The following is an 18679-nucleotide window of genomic DNA, read 5'->3' on the forward strand; positions in this document are numbered from 1 at the left end:
AAGGGAAATCAGCCCCTCAGTTCTTGTGAGCCCAGCTGCCTTAGAATTTCCGACGGGTGTTTGTCTAAGGGACTGATGCATTCTACCTCTTGGGGTAGATAAAAGAATTAATTGTGGAAAGCCGAGTTAACAGCATGCATAGATGAACCTAAGTCTTTGGGTAGCTTGACAAGGGTGATAGATAGGAATGCATCTCTGATCCATCAACTTAAAAATCCTATGTGGGTTGGGGGTGACTCCTGGTGGGTAATTCACCCATTTCAATACTTTCAGTGCTTTAGGGACAGTTCTAGAACCCACGAGTGAATTCAGGTTTCAAGGTAGAATTCCTCTTCTATGGCTTTATCCATGTTACTGTGACCTACCCTCAGTGACCATCTCATAAAAAGCACACCTAACCCAAGCCCCAAATGCCTGCAGCTTGAAACTGCCCTTGCCATCTAGGTTTAAGGAAAGGCTGTTGAGTCTCCTGACGTTTTCACTGTAACATTGCCTCTGCTTTCAGACCTGGCTATGTTGCCTAAAGCTTGTGGTTGCAGGATATCTTCTTATGTATATTAGAAATTGTGCCAGCCAGTTGCGGGTCCTATTCCTTGGTGAGGCTCTATACTACCAGACCCTTCCATATGAGAATTGTCCCTCTCCTACTCCATGTAATTCTGGTGGGGCTGTCAATCAGTCAAGAGTTCCCACCTACAATAGTGGTCATAGGACCAACGATGACCAATCATAGTCAATCTCCACTGGTTCTCAGAGAGAATCTCGTTTTCTTAGATCATGAACCTGGATCTTCTGGGACCCTCTTTTCCACCACATTTTGTAAAGCCATGAAGTCATCGCTTTACACAGGTAAAGCAGGACTCAGAAGCTGGAGGGGGAAGAACAGGTTCCTAATGACAGCTGTTGATCAACTAGATCCAGCCCTGCCCCAAATCGTTTTCCATACCCTTGAACGCTGTTGCATTAGCCAATACATCTTCTAAAATTTACCACATTCAGCTTGTATGAGTGCGATTCCTTACAACTAGCACTTACAATTGGGGGTTCTATTAATGTTCCCATTCACTTGTTTAACTATAAGATGTCAAGGGAGTCTGCATATTATCTCACTGGATACATTTCTTTTCCTTATGGACATGTATCACACATCCACTGCAGCCGTCAGAAGCTCCTTCTTTCTTATACAGTTCATTCTTTGAATCTACTGCCTTACCTGAGGATAGCAAGTTAAATGGAGAAGATGAACAATATCTCCCAGATCATTTATCCCCATGAACTTTTCTCTAAAAGGCAGACTGTTGTGTTACTTTATCACCTTAGAGAATCCCTACTGAGAGTAGCTTTCTGAACAAGACCTTTGCATTCAACCCACTGTTTAGGACCTCACTGGGAAAGCCTCTACTCATCGTAACCCTGTATTTCCTTATTCACTGGAAAAGAGCTAATAGGGTCAATTAAAATGAATTTCACAGGTCCTTGAACTGCCTGCTTCCTAAGTTCTTCCATTTTAACTTTTTGGATGATGCCATTCTAAGGGTTCCAACATTCCAGGCCAGCCATTAACACACCGTTTCTTTTCTACAATGCCCTTAGCTTCGGACCCACCAGCACAATGTGGGAATGATCCTTTAGGCCAGGGGTTGGCAAATGACAAAGCCAGATCCAGCCCATATTGGTAGTTATTGGAACACAGTCACACCCATGCATTTATGTATTGTCCATGGCGGTTTTCGTAGTTGCTACAGAAACCATATGGCTGCAAAGCCAAAAATTATTTATTATCCGACCCTTTACACAAAAAGTTTACTGATCTCTGCTCTAGATTAGCATTTCTTGATTGTTTCCTCATCCTAGCACCACAGAAAATGGTACTCTGAGAGAAAAAGGAATTAATATCTTGACAAGCCTTTGGGCATCTTGTTTGGTAAAGTCTACTCTAGACCACTTGGGGCAGGACATGACCTGGTATATACTTGGGACACCACTATCTGATAGCCTAGTCTTCTTTTTGACATATCTGGGTACAAGTACATGATCTACATCTTGGTTCTGTAAGTCCTATGTTTTGATTCCCATGTAGATTTTAATTTTGGTCAAGGCCAAGGTTATTTTTGTTCATGGGTGGTGGTGGTGGTGACCTCCTGGGCACGCTGACTTCCTGTGCAACTGTACCTGCAGCGTAAAACGAGACTTGTAAGAGCACAAAGATGCTCCCATCACTGGTGGGATGAATGGGAGCCATTTGTGGTTCAAAACCAATTACCAACATACCTGTGCCTGAGTTAGAGCATGTGCCCCTGAATATGTGCCCCTGTTCCAGCTATCACAGCCACTTGCTTCTTTCCTTCAAGCAGTGCCACAGTGAAGTCACTATGGGCAGAGAGGGCATAGTTAATGCCCATATTCTGAACTGACATCCCAGGGTTCTTGATACGAACTGGTGTCCATGGAATACTTACCTCTGTATTCCAACCACACCAAATGTGGAATCCTTAAACGGCCACCATATTTTGAGGTCCCATCAATATTCTCTCACCTTTTCTCAATTTATTAGGGCATACATTCATTGCAGAAGCCATGACAGAAGCGGCTGTCCACTCTTTATATCACCATAGAGAAGAAAGGGGGGTTGAGGACCATTCACACCAACAGAAAGAATGAAACTGCAAGTTTATTTGAAAGTATAAAATTAAAAAAAAAACCTAATCAAAAACCAAAAGCAACCACGCACAACCTTTCCAGTTTACATCAACTTTGAATGTCACACACGATTTATTTACCACTTGCTTGCATTTTTTTAAAATGTCAATTTCAAAGTAGAAGGAGTTGAGGGCAGGTGATAATGATCATAGCTGAACGATTTTAATGCTAAAATAAAAAGGACTCGCTGATCTCATTTGCGAAAAGAGAGCAGGGATGGTTTTCTGATCGGCATAGATTTAGGCCATGTATAAAAAAACATCCTCGTTGGAATGAATTAAAAAATAATGCTGGCCACCTATTTGCTATTTTGAGTAGGGGGAAAAAAACAAAACAAAAAAACCCTGCAGCTTTGGTGTCCTATTTATATCTTTTTAAAAACAGCCATTTAAAAAAATCAAATCTATAATAAAAACATCCCTGTGTTTGTTTTAAAAAACAACATTAATAGGCTCTCCTTATGCTACTAAGGCCATCTGTCTTTCCTAAGATGCCTGGAAGCTGAAAAGCGCGTGAGACTAATTCATCACATGATTAATTAAAATCAGAATCCTTTCCTCTAAACAACTTCCAGAGCACCAGAAAGCAGCAGGGGCCACCAGAGGGAGAAAAGAAGCCACTCTGGCTCACAGGAGATGAAATATTCAGCTAGAGTTCCTCACATACTTCGGCTGCCACCAAAAGTTCTTTCTTCACTGGATTACTCAGAAAATAACTCACGTTATTTTAAAAATGAAAGATGTAGGCAACTATGTTCCTTTTCTTAACTTAAAAAAAAAAGTCACCAAGTGGCTAGCTTTCCTGTAACACACTTTGAATTTGGTTTAAAAAAAAAAAAGCCTACAGAATAGGATCATTGAATGCCACTTCATCCCCCCTCCTGCAGGCTCCGTTTGAATAAGCATCAAAGAGGTTACTGACCACGTGGAAAGCAGCTCTGCATGGGTGACAGCTGCCCGGAGTGGCTCCACTTGGTTCCAGTTTTGTTCCCCCACAGTCATTAGTGTGGATTCTTGACGAATAACACCTACGTTTCCACCCATGACTTCCTGAGGGGGTTGGCACTGTGGCTGGCTGGGCACAGAGAAAGAGGAAAGCTACCATAAACACAGAGCCTATGAGCCGAGGGAGAAAGGCGTCCCTCTTTCTGCGTCCTTCAAGAACTCGATAAATAATAACTCAAAGTGCAACAATGCACAGACGCCTGGCACACAGGTCAGTCTGGGGGGACTTGTTACTAGCGTGCTCAGTGGGACAAAGGAACCATCATCTCCTTTTGCATCTCTGCTTGGACCTCTTTAATGGAAAAACAAACAAACAAAAGACAGCTTTCCTATACACATATAAATAGTCCCTTAACTAGAAGGGAAAAAACAAACACACTGTTTCAAATGCATTTCTAAGAGATTAAAAAAAAAAAAAAAGTCCGAATGGCAAATCTTGACTCCAAACTATCATCCATGTCTCTCAGAGGAGAAACTATGGGATGCTCGGAGAGGCCCGAGCCTCGCTCCGATTCCAGCCCTAACCCTAACCTGCAGCGCAGGAATCTGGGCCTTGGGAAGGGGGGTGAGTGCAGCTCAGGAATCCAGGCTCTCTCGGGGGAGGTACTGAATTAGGTTCTCACGTTGAGTTAGAACCTACAGTGTTCTCCAGTCCAAATGCACAGGTAAAATGACTGCTGAGTGTCAGGGGGACTTAGGGGGCGAGTGCTGAAGCTGCATGAATGGGCAAGGCAGGCTGGGTGCGGCTTACAGGGACAAAGGGCCAGATTTCTGGGCAACTCAGGTTTGGTACTCATCCCTTGTTTTACGGGCAGGTCACAGCTGGGAGGGAGACGATCCAGAAGCCAGGGAAAGGACTGTGGACCACAGCAGACCCAGGATCTTGGCAGCCTGTACTTTAGGAGCTGAGAACTCAGATAAACTCATGGTGGGGCGCCCTGCCTGCTCTGGAATGAGGCTGACGATATATGATCCTGGAGAAAGCTCTCAAAACGAGGATTCTCGGACAAAGTTTTAAATCCAGACTCTATCCAGACCTGATGGTTTCAGAGTCCTTCAGAAAACCAGGATGACACTGTTGACTTCTGAAGGGCGTGACTCACGGCAACAGGGTTCTTTGGCCCCGACCCAGAGCAATGAACGGCCTAGTGCAAGGCGGGTTCTGACGCTCCCCTGGATTCTCTCCAGAGTGGCCGTCCAATGACAGCCTCCTGGTAGGACCATCCGACCCAAATCTCCAAATGGAGCTCTAAGGAAGCAGCCCACAGAGAATCTGGTCCAGTGTCCCCTGCCCTTCTGAACACCCCACACGGCACAAACACTGCTTTCTCAAGGGCCACCTAAGTACCGCACTCTCCGGCCACCTGCTCAGCAAGGTTCCAGCAGTAACAGAATGATGTGCAGAGTGAGGCTGTGATCCTGGGCCCCGAAGGAAGAGTAACTGCCCAGAAAAGATGCACATACATCAGGGCAACTGAGAGGCCAGAACAGTGCCAGGTCGCCCTCCAGAGAACATCCCTGAAATCTGGGGAAGGAGGTGAACGGAGAGAGAGCTGACACCCCGCATCACTCCTTGAGGCCTCCCGAGGAGCTTCCCATGAGCGCAAGTTGTTAGGATGGTAACAAGTCAGAGCAGATGAGCCCATGTGGACTTTGGAAGAGCTGGATTTTATACTTCTTCGGCGCCCCGGCTGGGTGCAGAGTACCTAGGCTCCGTGGTGCCTTCCTGTGGGCCAGGCTGCCCCGGCCTGTGGCCCGTGTCTTCCATACTTAGGAGGCTGCTGGCTGCCTGGGAACTGGTGCTGTTGGCGCTGCCAGACCGGGAGCGGTAAGGGGGCAGGTCGGCTTGGTTCAGAGACTCGGTGTCTGAAGAGTAGGGCGGTGGAGGGAGGTCGTACCATGCGGGTCTGCGATGGAGAGAGCAGGATGGGGCGGGGTGGGGGGAAAGTGGGGAGAGGAGGGGGAAGAGAAAACATTAGGAGCCCAGGCACAGCAGGCAATGCCAACGTCTGCCCTTTTCCGAGCGGATGCTGACATCGGGGATGAGATTTTCCTTCCCAGGAGAAAGGCAATCCAAGGACTAGGAAAACCAGTGATTTGTAAGAAGACGAAAGGAACAGGTCAGCGTGCTCTGCCTGGCCTGTGCCAACTGGACAGTGCCCAAACCACAACCTTTGGTAAGGAGAATTCTAAATACTCCCCGGCTCATCCTGGGTGGTCTGGCAGGGATTCACCTGGCCTGGTGTTTCGATAGAGCCCCTGACAGTCCACAGAACTGGGGGTCCTTACTGAAAGCCCACTCTTACTGGCTGTGCGGACTTGGGTGAGAGGATATCCTCTCACACCCTCAGTCTCCCTATCTATATAAGGGAGTAATAGTGACACCTTGCTTGCAGTGAAATAACTTAAAAGACATTTTATTTTCCAGCTCTCATTTATGGAAGGCTTACTACGAGTCAGGCACTGCGCCACCTACCTTACATCCCTTATTTAATGCTCACAAGAATTCTAGGAGAGAGCCATTACTTTCATGCCCATTGTACTGGGGAGAAAACGGAGGCAAAGGGGCATTAAATGGTTTGCACAGGATCACACACAACTAGTAAGCAGCAGTGCTAGGATTTGAACCCAGGAATTCTGTCTCCAGATGCAGCAGTTTTAACCTTGCTCTACAATGGATGGTCCAAATGAGTGAGGTCTTGTGTTCTTATGCTTATTTGCGAAGATGTCCTTAAGCACCGCTCCTTGGAGCTTTGTTTATCTTTTATGAGGAAGGAAAAGGAAGATTAAATAATACAAGAGCTGCCACCGGAGAGGGTTCAAGGAGGAGCCCAGTTAGCCCAGGAACACTGCCTGCAAAATGCCTCGTGCCACACCTGGTGAGTCCTGGGCTCAGTGGAAGAGGAACGCTGAGCAGGGTCCCTGCAGGGCAGGGGATGCTGAGAACCAAGGGGGGACTCAGGTAGCTGTAGTCCCGGGACTTCAAAGTGGGTTCTTTGGGTACCTTGGAGGTCACCAAAGGAGAGAGGAAGGCTGAGCAGGCAGGAATGAGGTCTACTACTGGATCCAACTACAGAACTCTGGGTTTTAACTTTATATTTTGGGGTTCCTTGTACAGCTCCACCTGTGATGAAGGTTCTACTGCTTAACAAAGCTTGAGAGTTCTCTACGCCACCTCCCTTTATTTTATAGATGAAGCCAAGCAAAGTTAAGGAACTTATTCACTCATTCATTCACTCACTCACTCACTTATCCATTCATTCATTCAAATAGGAACCAAACCTCGAGTATATACTGGGCACTGTTCTGCGGTAGCAGGTGAGTGCCCAGAGCTGGTCAGGGTCCTGGACGTGTGTCCGTGTGGCATTACCAGGGAGGAGGAGGGATCTGAACTGGCCAGGATCCTAGCGGTATGTCTTCAGATGAGTAACTTAAAAATCTCAGTTTTCTCGTCTGTAAAACTGAGGCACATATAGAACCTCCCTCGGTGAGTGGCTGTGAGGACTGAATGCGATGATACACGTGAAGCGTTTTGCGAAGACTCAGTAGAAGTCAAAAGCTGCCGCCGCCTTTGCAGCTGAATGCAGGCTCCTGGCAAGACCAGGATCCCAGGCACGTGCACATGGACGCCCGCCCCTGCGTGGGATGACCTCCCTCCCCGAGGCTCTCCCAGCACGCACCTTTGGTCCAGCAGGGCCTCTGAGTAGGAGGGCGGGGAGCCCACGTCAGACGCGTTCTGCTCGGCTTGGCTGGCCACGTACTGGATGCCATTGTTGACGTTGTAGGTGACGTTGCAGCGGTGAGGGTGGTCCAGGACCACCAGGCGGGAGAGCAGCACGGGGTGCTGGAGCCGGTGTACTGGCAGCGTCATGAGGTTGTTGCGCTTCCGCTGGTGGTGCAGGACCAGAGCCAGCAGGGCCACGACCAGCACAAAGATGACGGAGCTGCCGATGATGGCATAGGTGATGCTGGGATAGTACACGAGCTGGTTCTCCGAGGTCACGAACACCTGCCCGCTGCCTGGTTCTGAGAAGCCCCAGAGGCGAGAGAAAAGGAGACAGGTTACCAAGTCGGCGCACCCATCTGCCGCAAAGTCAGGCCCAGGACGGGAATGCAAACGTTCGCAGGAGCATGGTTCACGATAGCCGCAAAGTGGAAAGCACCCCAATGTCCATAGGTCGGTGAATGGATAAACAAAATGTGGGCTGCCCATACAACGGAATAGAATCTGGCCATAAAAAGTACTGGTGCATGCTACAACGTGGACGAGCCTCAAAAACGTGCTAAGCGGGCTTCCCTGGTGGCGCAGTGGTTGAGAGTCTGCCTGCCAATGCAGGGGACGCAGGTTCGAGCCCTGGTCTGGGAGGATCCCACATGCCGCAGAGCAGCTAGGTCCGTGAGCACAACTACTGAGCCCGCGTGTCTGGAGCCTGTGCTCCGCAACAAGAGAGGCCGCGATAGTGAGAGGCCCGCGCACCGCGATGAAGAATGGCCCCCGTTCGCCGCAACTAGAGAAAGTCCTCACACAGAAACGAAGACCCAGCACAGCCAAAAATAAATAAATAAATAAAATTCAAAGTACGTTTAAAAAAACAAAACAAACAAACAAAACAACAACAACAACAAAAAACGTGCTAAGCAAGATAAGCCAGACAGGGCTTCCCTAGTGGCGCAGTGGTTGAGAGTCCGCCTGCCCATGCAGGGGACACGGGTTCGTGCCCCGGTCTGGGAAGATCCCACATGCCGCGGAGCAGCTGGGCCCGTGAGCCATGGCCGCTGAGCCTGCGCGTCCAGAGCCTGTGCTCCGCAACGGGAGAGGCCACGACAGTGAGAGGCTCGCGTACCGCAAAAAAAAAAGATAAGCCAGAGACAAGAGACCACATAGTGTACGATTCCATTTATATGTGTCCAGGAAAGGCAAATTTATAGAGACAAAAAGTCGATTAATGGTTGCCAGGGGCTGGGGGTGGGAATGGGATTCACTGGTGATGGGCATCAGGGATCTTGCTCGGGTGATGGGAATGGAAATGTTCTAAAACTGGATGTGGTGATGGCTGTGCAAAGTGATACATTTACTAAAACTCATTGAGTTGTACAGTTAAAACGGGCAGATTTTATGTCATGTAAATTATACCTCAATAAAGTTGTTAAAAAAAATCAGCCCGGGGAAATATAATATCCAGGGAACAGGAGTGATAGTTTCAGTGACAGAAATCAATTTTTCTCTGGAAATTTATCATATCACATACGTGAGGAACACTGGCCAGTGTGTCTGGGGTTCCTTATGTCGGCAAAGTATTTATTCAATGCCCGGCCTTTGCCAAGCTTTCAAGATGGAGAGCCAGCAGAGCACAGGTTGAAATCATGGACTCTGGAGCCAGACTAGGTTCAAACTCAAGCTATTCAGCTGACTGGCTGCGTGCCCTCTCGGAAGTGGTCAACCTCTCTGTGCTGTAATTTCCTCATCTGTGAAATGGGGGTGGTATTAGTCCCCACCTCACGGGGCTGTCCTGAGCATGAAATGAGTGAATAATTATCAAGCACTTAGAACAACAGCTGACACACTGCGGGTGTTCAAGACATACCAACATGTGTTTTATCACAGCTACTTGCCTCACAGCAACTCTGTGAAGTAGGTGCTGTAACTGCCTTCTTTTTAAGATGAAGAAAAGGAAGCTTGGAGAACTTGGGTCCCCTGACCAGGGTCACAGGGTTAGGAGGGAAGGGGCTGTGCCTGATTTGAGCCCTGTGGTCTGACTCAGAGCCTTGCCTCTGACACTCTGCCCTGCAGCCCCCTACCAAGACCAGCTAGGCAACCGGCACGCATTTCCTCAGAGGCCCTAGGACGAAGGCCTGGTACACGCCCCAGCCCTGCAGGCTGCCAGGCCCCTCCTCTCCACGTGCACTAAGGAGCCACACTTCCAACACTCAGGGGAGAGGCTTCCCCGTCAGCAGGACACACCTGGCAATGGTGGCCAGGCCCAGGCTGGCCCAGGACACCAGAGTGGCCCCTCCTCGTAGAAAGTCGGGACCCCTCTTCTTTGCGGAAGAGCCACAACTACCCACAGCTGCGGCCCAGCTGCAAAAATAATCTAAATGCAGCCTAAGTGAGCAAGTGTGCGACCACACCCTGGGCCCGTTCAACCTCTGAAGCCGTGAAGAGGTTTTAGTGGGTTCACAGTGGCCAGCGTGTAGACGTTAAGTGGCAGCACCGCCCGCTGGCTGCTCGGGTCCTGCGCCCCTCATCACTGGATCGCACATGCTCCGTTCATCATAGATCTCCAGTGAGTTGGATGGTGTCTGGCACAGAGTCGACACCCAATAAATGCATCCAACTCAATGAAAAAAAAATCTGTGTATTCACACACCCTGGTAAGGTAGGTGCTATTATTAGTTTATTATTCCTGTTTTTCAGATGAGCAAATTGACTCAGAGGTGAATTAAGGTGTCTAAGTGCACAAAAGAACTAAGCAGGGGAGTCAGAACGAGAACCCAGATATTTCTCCTTCAAAAGTCCAGGTGCCATGCAACACACCATCGCCCCTCCTTTCCCGACACAAACAGTTCCTGATTCCCCACATCATCCTAATCTGACACAAAGAAAGACCTTCCCCCTCAAGCTCCAGGCTGTGTTAATTTTCGTTCCAGTCACACTCAGACATGGACTAAAGGCTAAGAAGATTCTCCAAGTTCCTGTCGGTCACCGTTTCAATGATGAACTGTATAGAAAGAAGCAAGCAAGATCCCAGAGGGGAGGCAGAAGCGTGCGGCAGAGGGTTACGGGAGAAAGGACTGAGGGAGTTCTGTCTGCTCTCAGCTTAGATAATTAAAAGCTGGGTGTGTATATATATATGTGTGTGTGTGTGTGTGTGTGTGTGTATGTTTCAGATATATATGTGTGTGTGTGTGTGTGTGTATGTTTCAGATATGTGTGTGTGTGTGTGTGTGTGTGTGTGTGTGTGTGTGTGTGTGTATGTTTCAGATTTCAGGCCTAAAAGAGAAGAGCCTCTTTATTTCACCTCTAGCACAGAGCTGAAGGGTCGAATTCTGGGGCCGTCACTGCTAGCTGCTGCTCAAGCAAGTTATTCAACTTTGGGCCTCTCACTGTTGTGGCCTCTCCTATTGCAGAGCACAGGCTCCGGACGCGCAGGCTCAGCGGCCATGGCTCACGGGCCCAGCCGCTCCGCGGCATGTGGGATCTTCCCGGACCAGGGTACGAACCCGCGTCCCCTGCATCAGCAGGCGGACTCTCAACCACTGCGCCACCAGGGAAGCCCTATCACAACAGTTTTTGAGCAGATGGGAACATCCTGAGGAGGAGGGCCTTCTTCTAATTCACACAGAGGTGGTATCTGGACTGATAGAAGGACTAAAGCAACTGACACCTGTGACTTGGGGTTCCTTTGCTTCTAAAAGATTCCCTCCTCCAGATGCAAATTGCATTTCCTACAGGATATGATTATTCACCTCTCAGACTGGGCAAAGGCGAAGTCTGAGTTCACATTTTGCTGGCCAGGACTTGGGAAAACAGGTATAATTATTCACGCATGGCTGGTGGGAGGGTAAATTGGTACAACCCAGGGTGGTGATGGGGTTAACAAGATAGATCAAAATAACAAACATACATTAACAATACATATCAAAATAGAAAAAGTACATATCCTTTGACCCAGCCATTCCACTCTTAGGAATCTAACATATATATATATACTCACACAAATGAGAAGTATTAATACAAGTATTCATGGAAGCATTGTTCGCAATAGCATGTATATCAGGAAAGATCTAAATGTCCGTCAATTGCAGCCTGGCTAAATAAATGATGGTGCCTCCAGACGTACCACACCTATTTAAGAAACTAGGGCAGCTCTACATAGACTGATGTGAAACAGTCTGAAAGATATCGTGATAAGCTGAGCAACAACAACAAAAGTCCAGTAGAGAATGTTCTGAGTATTTCCAGAAGGACACACAGATCTGGTACGACTGGGAGAGAAGAGAGGCAAGAGGAAGACGTATTTTTCATTGTTTACTCTTTTCTACTTTGTATTATTTATACTGTTTTATCCAGTCAAAAAATAAGCATCCTGTCTCTTCCTCTGGCTTTGCCTAGGCTGATGTGAGTAGAGGTTTCATGACTGGTTTCCTTCCTTCTCTCCCTGTAGTGTGAGGGCTCCTGGGGAAGTTTCACTGCCACTCACTCACTCGGACCCCTCCCTGAGTCCAGAATTCCTGTTCTAGAAGGTTCACTGCCCTGTTCAAACCGACGCCTTACCATTCTCCTGAAAGCTCAACTGCCTCTTTAAAAAATTTATTAAAAAAATTTATTTTTAAAATTAACTTTTCTCCAGAGTAAATATTTTTAAAAGTCAGGTTTAGTGAGGTATAATCGATACACAATAAAACTTACCCTTTTAAAATGTACAATTAGATGAGTTGGAACCAAATGTAACAGTTGCAGGAAGCATCACCACAAGCAAGATATCAAACATTTCCATCCCTCCCGTCATTGACAGCCACTTGGGAATCACTGATCTCTTTTCTGTCCAGATAGGTTCATCTTTTCCAGAAAGTCAGGTAAGGGAATCATCTAGTAAGTAGCCTACTGTGTGTGGCTTCTTTCGCTTGGCATAACGCTTCTGAGGTGCACCAAGGTTTCTCTGAGTGTTACTATTTCATTCCTCTGGACCGTTGAGCAGTATTCATTGCTTGCATGCAACACTATTTGTTCATCCGTCCACCAGTTAAGGGAGGGAAGTGGTTGTTTGCAGTTTCCGGAATGCCTATCTTTGTGCTGACATATATTTTCCTATTTTGGCGGGTATATACCTAGGGGCAGGCTGCTGGGTCGTATGGGAAGCGTATGCTTAATTTATAAAAAACGATCACACTGTTTTTCAAGGTGGCTACAGCACTTAGCCTTCTCCCAGTTGCTCTGCATCCTCCCAGCATGTAACATAGCTAGCCTTTTCAATTTCAGCCATGCTCACAGGTGCATGGTGGTATCTCACTGAGGTTTTAAGTTGCATTTCCCAATGACTAATGATGTCGAGTATCTGTTCACGTGCTGATTTGCCATCTGTATATCTTCTTTGGTGAAACATCTATTTAAATCTCTTGCCCATTTTAGAATTGGGATGTCTGACTACTTATTATTGAGTAGTAAGAGTCCTTTAGATGTTCTGGGAGACAAGTTCTTTTCCAGATGTGTGTCTTGCAAATATCTTCTCCCAGACGGTGGCTCGGCTTTTCATCTACTTAACTGTGTCTTTCTGAAGATAAGTGTTCACATTTTTTTATGAAGTCCGCTGTATTAATTATTTCTCTCGTGTTCTGTGTTTTTTGTATTCTATCCAAGAAATCTTTGCCTAGGAGACGTTTTATAGCTTTAGCTCTTACATTTACAACTATGATCCACTGCAAGTTAATTTCTGTTTATGGTACAAGGTGAAGTTCAATGTCCTTTCCCCCCATCCCTTTGGATATCCAATTGTTCCAGTACCATTTGTGGAAAAGCCTATCCTTTTGTATTGAATAACCTTGGCACCTTTGTTGAAAATCAATTGTGCATACAAGGCTGGGTCTATTTCTAAGTGATCTATTCTGTTTGATGAAGCTACATGCCAGTCCTTATGCCAGTAACTGTGCTGAGAACTACAGTTTTATAGCAAGTCTCAAAATCAGGTAGTGTGCGTCCTGCGTGCTCTCTTTTCTTCCAAATTGAAGTTTTCTGATTACAAAAATATATTAGAATTAAAATTTAAGTAATATAGAAATGTTCATGAGAGACCACCTCTCCCTCACCCCTTACACCTACTAGAAAAAAAATAGTTCACAGTTTGGTGTAGACTAGGGGTTGGCAAATCTTCTGTCAAGGGTCAGATAGTAAATATTTTATGATCTGTGTGCTATACAGTTTCAGCTACAACCACTCAACTCTGCCTCTGTAGTGCAAAAACATTACAAATAGGACATCAATGAATGAGTGTATTTGTGTCCCAAACTTGATTAAAAAAGACAGCCAGCCAGACCAACCACTGAGAAACTATCATTTCGTAGATTTCTCCAAGCCATTGTTTATCTTCTCTTATTTTGAGAATTACCTTTGTATTACATGCATGTAGGTGACCATGCGTTAGATTTTAACAAGGAAAAATTTTTAGGAATGTATTCACTTCAGATCAATAATCCTTCAGGAAGAGATAATAGTTCTTAAAACGTCCAGCTAAGGCAGAGAAAACAATTATTACATTTTACAATTGATTTCATTGTAAGTGTTCTCTTTTTTTTTTTTTGCGGTATGTGGGCCTCTCACTGTTCTGGCCTCTCCCGCTGCGGGGCACAGGCTCCGGACGCACAGGCCCAGCGGCCATGGCTCACGGGCCCAGCCGCTCCGCGGCATGTGGGATCCTCCCGGACCGGGACAGGAACCTGCGTCCCCTGCATCGGCAGGCGGACTCCCAACCACTGCGCCACCAGGGAAGCCCTGTAAGTGTTCTTTTAATTCAGTTTCAGGAAGATCTTATTTCTTGACATTTTTTATGTGTAAAAATGCCTGAATATCTTCATTAAGCCTGAATAATCATGTAACTGTACATAATTTTCATAGATCAAAAGTTATTTTAAAACATCATTTAGATATTGCTTCAAAAACTGTAGTGTCAAATAGAATGCAAGGTTAAAAAAACAAACAAACAAACAAAAAACAGGCAGCAGATCAGATTCAGCCCACTGGCCGTGGTTTGCTGACCTGCTAAGTACAGATCCCTCAAAACTCTTCTTTGTGTATGTACACAAGTGCTTTTCTTCATGCTGTACAGACATTTCTACAAATGGACATCTTCCTCACTCACGCACACCTTTGTGAAGAAGGAGCTATGTAGTATCCCATTATATAGGCACATCACAATTTCACCAATTCCTTACTGATGTACATTTTGGTTGCTGTTTTTTTTTTTTTTTTTTTTTTTTTTTGGGCGCTCTGACAAACAATGCCACAACAACATTCAGGCAGACCAACCAGACCATGAGAGCCATGAGGGGAGGGCCAGGCTTGCTGGTCTACCTCTATACTCAGTGCCCAACACAGAGGTTGAGTAAATTAGTCTGTGGTCACTGGTGCAACGATTTCTTAGGATGGACTGCGTTTCCGTGGCCATCTAGTCTCTGGGGCTGTCTTGAACGCTCTCCTTTTCTCTGTCCACACTGAGCCACCAAGCGTGGTCAATTGCTGCTGTGCAGTGCTTCTCTAGACTCTGCTTCTGGTCTCCATCAGGCCCAGGCCAGGAAGAGAAACCTCGCTGTGCTCTTACTATCTTTAGTCTCTTTGTCCTCTAACCCTTCTGCAATACTCTCATCAGATTGAACACGACCCAGCTCTGTCGCTGTGTCATTCTTATAAAATCATTCAGATCCAGGACCCTGAATGGCTCACATCACCCTCCGCAGCCACGCATTCAGCCTCTGCAGCCTTCCCCACCTTGGCTTCCCAGTACCAACCCCTGGAGGATGTGGGGAGAGAAGTCCAGAGTTGGAATGTTGCATTGCTATTTGCTTTGTGACCTGTTGCCCACTCCTGATTTGAAAGAAATAATAATACAAATAATACTAACAACCACCATCCATGTTTGCTGTGAACTCAAAAACAGAGTAAGAATCATCATGATATCATCATAATGAATATCACTGCAGCTCTCATCCTATCAGCAACATCTTATGTGTTTACACATATGACCTCCGATTTTGTAATCCTTAAACCATCTGCAGTGAGTTGAACGGTGTCCCCCCAAAAGATATGTCTACTAGGAGTCTCAGAATGTGACCTTATTTGGAATAAGGATCTCTGAAGATATAATTAAGGTAAAGATCTTGAGATGAATTAGGGTGGACTCTCAGAGTGTCCTTATGAGGGACAGAAAAGGAGAAGACCCAGAAACAGACAAGGGAAAAGGCCATATGGAGATGGAAGCAGAGATTGGAATCTTGCAGTCCCCAAGCCAAGCAACACCAAGAATTGCAGGGAGCCAGCAGAAGCGAGGAGAGAGATGTGGTTCTCCCTCAGAGCCTCCACAAAGAACCAACCCTGACAGTACCTGCATTTTGGACTTCTGGTCTCCAGAACTGTGAGAACATAAATTTCTGTTGTTTTAAGCCACTGAGGTAGTAGCAATTTGTTTTGGCGGCCCTGGGAACCAAAGACAGCATCCTGTGAAGTAGACCATTATTTTACAGAGGAGGAAATGGGGGAGCAGGTAGGTTAAGTCACTTGCCCAAATCCTCTGTGCACCTGGGTTATGATCAATAGCTTTGTTAGAGCTAATTAGAGAGGGAACAGGGAGAAACCCAGCCAGTCTGGTTCCGGAATCCCTGCTCTTCACGTATGACTTTCTTTCATGTTCACCCCTATCTCCCACCATGAAGAGGAGTTCCTGGTGGGCAAAGGCTGGGCTCTCCCCTTCTTGGAGCCCTACTCAGGGCCAAATGCAGCCTTGTAAATACGGTAGGTATTCCACGCGTATTTTTAGATATCTGTAAACTGACTTTGAGACACAGTAATTCACAATCTCTCCATTTACAGAAAGAGTCAGACATTGAATAAGAAGATGAGGGCAACCTTGAAGCTGAGGCATAAGAACTGGGCCCCCTACTGCTAATCTTCATCCTGTATGTATGATCTCACTTCAACCTTACGACAACCCTTTTTTTACAGATGGGGAAACTGAAGCCCAGAGAGGTTAAGTAACTTACTGAAGGTCACAAAGCAAACAAGTGGTACAACTAGTATCTGTACCCAGGAGTCTGATGCCAGAAGTCACCACCCTGTCCCAGGTAGTTCTATATGCCCTCCCCTCCCCTTTCCCGCTTGTCCTATCCAGTTGTCACCAACCTTATCTCTCTTGGATAAGCGATAAGTCATTGCTTATCTATTGAAGCAATGAGCAATGATAAGCAATGGAATCATTGCTCCAATAACTCCAATGACTCTGATCAATATATTATGAAATGTCTTCTGTGAGACGTAAGAGGTATTTCATGACAAAGCGTACCTTGGTCAAAGAGGTATGAGAAAAAGTGGATTTGACAAATTAAACCACTTTCTTTGTAGCTGTTCAGAGTGCAGGCTCTGGAACCAAACGGTCTAGATTCAATCCTTGGCCTTGCCACTTACTGGCTGTGTGACCTAGGACAAGTTACTCTACCTCCTGTGCCTCAAAATCCTCATCTGTGAAACGGGATAATAGTAGAGTTCACCCCACAGGGTTGTTTTATGGAAAATACATGAAAAACAAGAGTTTAGAACTTTGGCACATAGTAAATACTCAACAAAGCCTAGATATTAATAGCTATCATTATGGGACTTTTCAGAGCCTTTACCAGGTAAATGTATACTGTGAGGCTTCCTGAGACGACGTGGCTATTTCACCAGCCCTGGTGCTTTGCTGAGATGGACAGAACATACATCACATTCCAGAAGTTGTCTTTCCATAGGTCACTGGGGCATGCCTGACCTTTGGGTAAGCTGCTGGAGGAAGCTCTGCGGCTGTCGCTGCTAACTTAAGAGGCAGGAGGTGAGGGGCGACTGCCTAGCGCCCCTCCTCCTCTGTGCAGCACAGGCACTTGCCTCCCAGGCCACACCCAGTTATGGGCCAGCATCCCCATCACTGGCTGAAGTCGGCCAAGCACCAGGAGCCTCGGACTGTGCAGCAGCTCCTGCATGTGAAATGAGGGATTCCCTCCATCAGGAGGGCCGTCCGACACCCTGCTGTCCTGACACCTGACGAAACCCAGCAGGCAGGAGCTGATCCTGTTCAAATGCGCAAAGAGCCCAAGGCTGCCCTGGGTCTGTTCTCCGGATCCTCGAGTTCACTGTGGCCCCTGCATAATCAGCTCCTCGGTGCTACATCTGTCTGGTAAACCTTATTACCCAGGGAAATGCTGAGCGTGCACACTTGGAGCTTCCGAGTGCAGAAAAGTTTCTGAATAATTTAGGGGAAAGGGCTGGTAATAGAATCATTACTCCCCGAGGGGGAGTTTTATTGACCATGAACAAATTCATGGCTTCTGAGATTTCAGAAAATCTAACACAATGACCTGGTCCCCTGCACCCCAGGGAAGGGCTATTCGTTCTGTACACACCGAGGTCTTGTGTTTCGGTCCCAGCGCAGAGGGGGGACAGAAAGAGTTTAATGAAGGGACAGTGGGAAGCTGTTCCCAGCCTCAGGCCTGAGAGGGTGAGGATGTGGCTTCTGGAATCCGGTGGGACCGGATGGGAGCTGAGGCCTCTAGGGGAGGAATGTGCCCTTCGTCAATCTGTAGCCTGCAGGCAGGGAGCTGGGGTAACAGATATTCTGACCTTTTGTTTTCTACCCTCCAGCCTCGTGCTGGTGCTTCCTCCTGGCCAAACCCACCCAGAGCCAGAGGGTAAGGAGGTTCAGCCAGTGCAGCCCAGAGGGTCAGCGGTGCACGTGGGTGGGGGTGGGGGAGGGGGAGGGGAGGAGGAGTGTGGAGACTGGCTGGTGAGAAAATTCAGGGCGGGGGGCCCCCTGCTCCTCGGCTGCGACCTTTGCCCTCCTTCCCTGTCTCAGCCTGCAAACCCTACCAGACTCCCAGTCCTGACTCAAACGCCACTACTCTCGTGAAGCCTTCCACTGTCCCCTCTGTTGGAATGAAATGGTTCCTTCCTGTGCTCTCCTCACAAGCTGTCCCCTCTGCTGGACCCCCGTGACATCTTGCTTTATACCACGTTTGACGACACGCAGGCGGCAGAGGGACGACCCGCTGCCCTCTGGCCCCGTGCTGGGCAGCGCCGCACCGCAGTGCTCACGCCCCACGCAGGGAAACACTTGCCTTCCGTGCTGGCAGCCACGCCCACCTGACCCTGACCTGCTAATGGACCAAAGCAACCAAATGAGAAAGCCAAGGCTATCTATGCAGAGCTCACTGTAGCAAGGGAGTGAGCCACCATCACCTGCATT

At 47.3% G+C, this 18679-nt stretch overlaps 1 protein-coding gene across 1 annotated transcript in view; it reads right to left on the reverse strand.

Moving 5' to 3' along the window:
* Window positions 1-2651: 2651 nt before the first annotated feature.
* The window catches only part of LDLRAD3 (low density lipoprotein receptor class A domain containing 3), a 256902-nt gene continuing 240874 nt past the window's right edge, over window positions 2652-18679 (reverse strand). Inside the window, exons 5-6 of the mRNA XM_027114993.1 lie at window positions 7385-7730; window positions 2652-5611 (exon numbers count right to left, since the gene is read on the reverse strand). Coding sequence (XP_026970794.1) covers window positions 5374-5611; window positions 7385-7730 — 584 coding nt within the window. The 3' untranslated portion in view covers window positions 2652-5373. The remainder of the gene's footprint in view (window positions 5612-7384; window positions 7731-18679) is intronic.

This window comes from Aethalodelphis obliquidens, unplaced genomic scaffold (genome assembly GCF_003676395.1).
Source record: "Aethalodelphis obliquidens isolate GAN/ISIS:26980383/991018 unplaced genomic scaffold, ASM367639v1 scaffold14, whole genome shotgun sequence".
Taxonomy (NCBI): domain Eukaryota; kingdom Metazoa; phylum Chordata; class Mammalia; order Artiodactyla; family Delphinidae; genus Aethalodelphis; species Aethalodelphis obliquidens.